The 5,360-nt window shown below is 50.4% G+C and overlaps 2 protein-coding genes across 2 annotated transcripts in view; both read left to right on the top strand.

The window, feature by feature from the left end:
- Positions 1-884, top strand: part of VAC14 (Vac14, PIKFYVE complex component) — a 36,536-nt gene extending 35,652 nt beyond the window's left edge. Inside the window, exon 9 of the mRNA XM_018574147.1 lies at positions 875-884. The gene's annotated coding sequence lies outside the window, so the exon portion shown is untranslated. The remainder of the gene's footprint in view (positions 1-874) is intronic.
- Positions 885-1,648: 764 nt separating this feature from the next.
- Positions 1,649-5,360, top strand: part of MTSS1L (MTSS1L, I-BAR domain containing) — a 40,644-nt gene continuing 36,932 nt past the window's right edge. Inside the window, 1 exon segment of the mRNA XM_018574146.1 lies at positions 1,649-1,652. Within this exon segment, the coding sequence (XP_018429648.1) occupies positions 1,650-1,652 (3 nt within the window). The 5' untranslated portion in view covers position 1,649.

Genomic DNA, 5,360 nt, shown 5'->3' with positions numbered 1-5,360 from the left:
TTCCACCAATCCCCCATCCACCACATGTACATAATATACGTAGACCACAACGGCAATGTAACAGCGATGACCCCGCGCCGAGCACTCCGCACGCCCGATGTACACACCAATAGGAAAGAAGTGTAAGTGACACACCTGAAGGTTCGTCTTTAGACCGGTGACACCAACGTGGACAATAAGGATGATGATCTACCCGGAGATGTTTGTAACATGGAACGGGATCTGGCATTGGTGGAAGATCGGTCAGAGCCTCGGAAAGTGCAATTCAACATTCTAAAATAGTCAAATCCACTTATGGAAAAAGGATCTCCCGACAGATTGGGGGGTACAGTGCTGGCCAGAACTACAAAGGAAAAGGATTGGGGGCGCTTATTTCAGATGAGTGCAAAATAAGAAAACCGTGTGGCCTGGCAGTGACCAGAATTCTGGGGTGCTTCACTAGGGGGGTCCCCAGCAGGAGGGAGGAGGTCCTGATCCCTCTATATAGATCTATCACTAGAGGGGTCCCCAGCAGGAGGAAGGAGGTCCTGATCCCTCTATATAGATCTATCACTAGAGGGGTCCCCAGCAGGAGGAAGGGGGTCCTGATTCTTCTATATAGACCTTTATTATCACTAGAGGGGTCCCCAGCAGGAGGAAGGAGGTCCTGATCCCTCTATATAGATCTTTATCATCACTAGAGGGGTCCCCAGCAGGAGGGGAAGGATGGACATGACTGAAACCTTTAAATACATGAAGGGTGTGGATGAGGTTCAGGAGGGCAGGATTTGCAGAGGGTTGGTTGTTACACCCCAATGTAAGAAGTGGGAGCGCGGTCACAGTATAGGAGTTTGGGGCGCATGTTGTGGAGGTAATGAAGCGGTTTCGGTCCGAGTATATATATATATATATTCACACTGGAGAATGACCTCCTGAGACGATAGATGTGATGATGAGCGTGATTTGTAGTGACAGGCCATTAGGGAACGATGAGAGGACAGTGATGAGCTCCTGTGTGGAGAAGAGTCCCTGTGGATGTTCCTCAGAGAGGTTGATGTGAGGACGCATTCTGAGGCAGCTCTGACATGACGTTGAGCAGATGGGTCAACTGAACCGAGTAAATTGGATCCATTGTGACAGCCCATTGTACGGCAGACAACGATACGAGGAGATCACCGACATCTCACTTCATACAGCAAAAGTGCCGAAACCCCCGGCAACCGGATCCCATCTGTGTCTGATGAAGGCCGGAAGGACGCTTTGGCAGAAGTGACCCTCACATTCCTTCTAGGCTTTAGCAGCTTGCTGACAGAAGAGATCTTCATCACAATTTCCCCCTCATGATACTGTCATTTTGTTTTTATTCTTCCCCAAAATAAATGGAATGTTCAGATTTCAAAATAATAAAATTATCATAATGACTTTGTAACAAATGAAGTGCGAAATTCAGCTAGAAGCCTCTCTACATGTTCCCCATTAACCTTGTCCTTGGACTCATTTCTGGTTCTCATTTCCGTGTTTGGGGTGAGTGAGGCTCAGAAGTGCCACAAGGACCTTTTCCTAAAAACATAGGTGACAAACACGTACCTGGAGCAGTAGGTGTGGTGAGGACTCGTAGTGAAGGTAGGAGGCCACCAATGCTGTGTTTTCCCTTCTTTAGACCCATTGATATGGTCCGATGCTGAGAGAGAACACTTCCAGCATCAGATAGGCTTCACATCCTTCACTACTAAGCTCTGCATCCTTAGGCTTCACATCCTTCACTACTGAGCTCTGCACCCTTAGGCTTCACATCCTTCACTACTGAGCTCTGCACCCTTAGGCTTCACATCCTTCACTACTGAGCTCTGCACCCTTAGGCTTCACATCCTTCACTACTAAGCTCTGCACCCTTAGGCTTCACATCCTTCACTACTAAGCTCTGCATCCTTAGGCTTCACATCCTTCACTACTGAGCTCTGCACCCTTAGGTTGTGGAAGAGTTTGGTGTCACAGCGGATCTTCTAAAATGCTGAATGACAGCTTAGTCTGTCTGCAGTCAGTTCTTCAGTGGAGAGAGATGAGGGAAGGAGAAGAACTGGCCATGGTATGGAAGGAGAGAAGGCCTGTCCTTCAGTGGAGAGAAGAACCATCCATCGTATGGAGGGAGAGAAGCATGAGGGAAGGAGAAGAACTGGCCATGGTATGGAAGGAGAGAAGGCCTGTCCTTCAGTGGAGAGAAGAACCATCCATGGTATGGAGGGAGAGAAGGCCTGTCCTTCAGTGGAGAGAAGAACCATCCATGGTATGGAGGGAGAGAAGACCTGTCCTTCAGTGGAGAGAAGAACCATCCATGGTATGGAGGGAGAGAAGACCTGTCCTTCAGTGGAGAGAAGAACCATCCATGGTTTGGAGGGAGAGAAGCATGAGGGAAGGAGAAGAACCGGCCATGATATGGAAGAAGAGATGGCTGGCGACCCAAACTGACCGTATGAAGATTTTCCAACCAGCTCAGCTGATTGAGGGATGCCAGCCGAAAGGATGCTGACAGCAGCATCTACTGTGAGAATTTCGGCCGGATCACGACCGGTTGAAATTCGCAGAGTGCATGGCCACCTTTAGAGTGTCTAGGAATTCAAGGCACTGGAAGGTCATACTTTGTACTGCCACAGCCTGATTTGCATCACATTTGTTAGACTGACTGGCTCCTGAATTGTGTATTCACTTAGGTTTTCCTGGTATACATCATATGGCCCAAAGTGGACCCCCCCTCTATCCAGATCACCAAGTTCAGAGGTTTCCAGTGAAGGTTCTGTTCATCCTCCATCATACAAAGACATTGTAGACAATTGTCCTCTTCCAGTCCCCCCCCCCCCCCCATGACTGTCCCCTGTGTACAAAGCCAGCTCCATACAGACATGGTGTGACCAGCTTGGTGGAGGAACTAGGGTGTCGTGTACAGAGCCCCGACCTCAAACCTACTGAGCGCCTTTGGGACGAATTGGAACTCTGATTGTGAGCCGGGTTTCCTCACCCAACATCATTACCTGACCTCACAAATGGGACAAATTCCCCCAGATACCTTCCAAAATCTTGTGGGAAAACAGTGGAGAGTGGAGAGAAGAGTGGAGGATGATATTGCCACAAGAGGGCCGACACCATATAATGTCTATAGAAGGGAAGGGGCAACTCCATATTGGGTGGGGGAGGTCAACTTTACCTTAATGTCCATGGGGATGGGGGGATCCGGGTGTCCACAAAACATGGCCATGTAGAAACACTCTCTGTCATGAGGGGACATTCCTGACGCGGTTCCTTGGAGGTTTGTCTCCATTTTTAGTCATTTTTGGTCTTCTGTATGTCCCGGAAGACAGCGATAATACAGACCGGCCTGCCCTGAGCAGTGCAGACGGTGTGTGGCATCTCATCCCATTACTGGGTCCGCCTTGTCTATCTGTGATGGTGAAGATGATATCGTAGGCGACTGAACTACACGGACCCCCCCTCCATAGACTTCATTTGGGGTCTTCCCAGAAGAGTGGAGAATGTTATAGCCACAAAGGGGGACAACTCAACATTTATTAAATAGGGATCATGGCCAGGGGCACGCAGACTTCTGGCCATATAGTGTATGTCATAGGTACAGCACTGCAGGTGTACACCGGAATTTACCCTTCGTTGGTGCGGTGGTTGGGAGGGGTGTACAGCTCAGCCACCCCGGTGCAGGAAGGGTTAACACCGATTGCATCAGATGAGATGCGGCAGTGCCGGCTCAGCCACGTTCATTGACTGGTTTTCACACGAATTGTGTTCTGACAAATGTCGGGATCGCTCGGCTGGCAGATGGAGACGGAAAACACGTTCGCAGCCCGAGTCTGGCGCATTTGGCAGCGGAGACAGAAGTTGCGATACGCGGGCTCAGACGTTCCTTCTCTCCAGTAAAAAAAAAAAAAAAAAGATGCGCAATCCAAGAAATGCGAGCGGCCGGCTTTGTCTGCATCCAATTATTCCGAATAGGAGGAACAATATGGCGCCATCAGTCAGGTCCCTGGTACCATCCCGGATGTCATTCCGGATAAGTCTCATCAATGGACAGGTCACCGCAGAACAACATCAGCTGAACTCCGGGCCACGTCCTGGTACTGGACAGAAGATCACCTCCTGTAAGGCCATCGCCAGTCTGGAAAGGAGACTGGTTTCCGGTTCCAGTGTGGAAAGGAGACTGATTTGCAGTTCCAGTGTGGAAAGGAGACTGGTTTCCAGTTCCAGTGTGGAAAGGAGACTGGTTTCCAGTTCCAGTGTGGAAAGGAGAATAGTTTCCAGTTCCAGTGTGGAAAGGAGACTGGTTTCCAGTTCCAGTGTGGAAAGGAGACTGGTTTCCAGTTCCAGTGTGGAAAGGAGACTGGTTTCCAGTTCCAGTGTGGAAAGGAGAATAGTTTCCAGTTCCAGTGTGGAAAGGAGACTGGTTTCCAGTTCCAGTGTGGAAAGGAGACTGGTTTCCAGTTCCAGTGTGGAAAGGAGACTGGTTTCCAGTTCCAGTGTGGAAAGGAGACTGGTTTCCAGTTCCAGTGTGGAAAGGAGACTGGTTTCCAGTTCCAGTGTGGAAAGGAGACTGGTTTCCAGTTCCAGTGTGGAAAGGAGACTGGTTTCACTGGTAGAAGACCCAATGGTGGGTCCAGACCATGAGGTGATGTCACCTAATACAGAATGATGTCATTAAAATGTGAGAAGGAGCTCAGGAACGACCCTCTATGTCACTGGTTCTCAACCTGTGGGTCGCGCCACACAGTTGAGGGTGTCCCCACGTGCCTTGTGCTGCTCTAGAGGCTCCTCAGCCTCCTCCTAGCATGGCAGTGTCAGTCCTCCTAGATGGCGCTACAAAGGATCAGAGAGAGGGGAGCGGGCAGGAGTGAGGGGAGGTGAGTGCGCCCCACACAGATACTAGTATTGGTGCATCCCTAAATTTTACGGTTGGGGGGGTCACCACATCTTGGCAAATGTTACCAAGGGGTCCTAGAAAGGTTGAGAACCACTGCTCTATGTTCTTACAAATATGGCGTCTCATAGTGTCCCCCAACAAGGAAGAGGACATGCTACATGGGACACGTGGGGGGGGTGACTCTTCTGACATCCAGCGAGTCTGCTGGTTGTCCAACTCATGGGGCAAAATGGCGGATTTGATACCCCGGTGTATTGATAGCGCTGAGCCCTATAGCTGGGGGTGTCACCGGGGAGACGATGAACCGGTGCCAGTTTTATACGGTGTCACCTGGATGGGTTAGACATGGTGATCCCCGTGCAGGGCAGCCATCAGAAATTTTGGGGCCCCTTACACGGCTTTAGGCCGGGCCCCCCCCACCGCGCGCGCCGCAGGACGCAGGACCCACCTGAGAGTGACCCTG

Source organism: Nanorana parkeri, unplaced genomic scaffold, assembly GCF_000935625.1.
Source record: "Nanorana parkeri isolate BGI_ZX_2015 unplaced genomic scaffold, ASM93562v1 scaffold2766, whole genome shotgun sequence".
In the NCBI taxonomy this organism is placed as follows: Eukaryota; Metazoa; Chordata; class Amphibia; order Anura; family Dicroglossidae; genus Nanorana; species Nanorana parkeri.
This window is presented reverse-complemented; position numbering and strand designations above follow the sequence as displayed.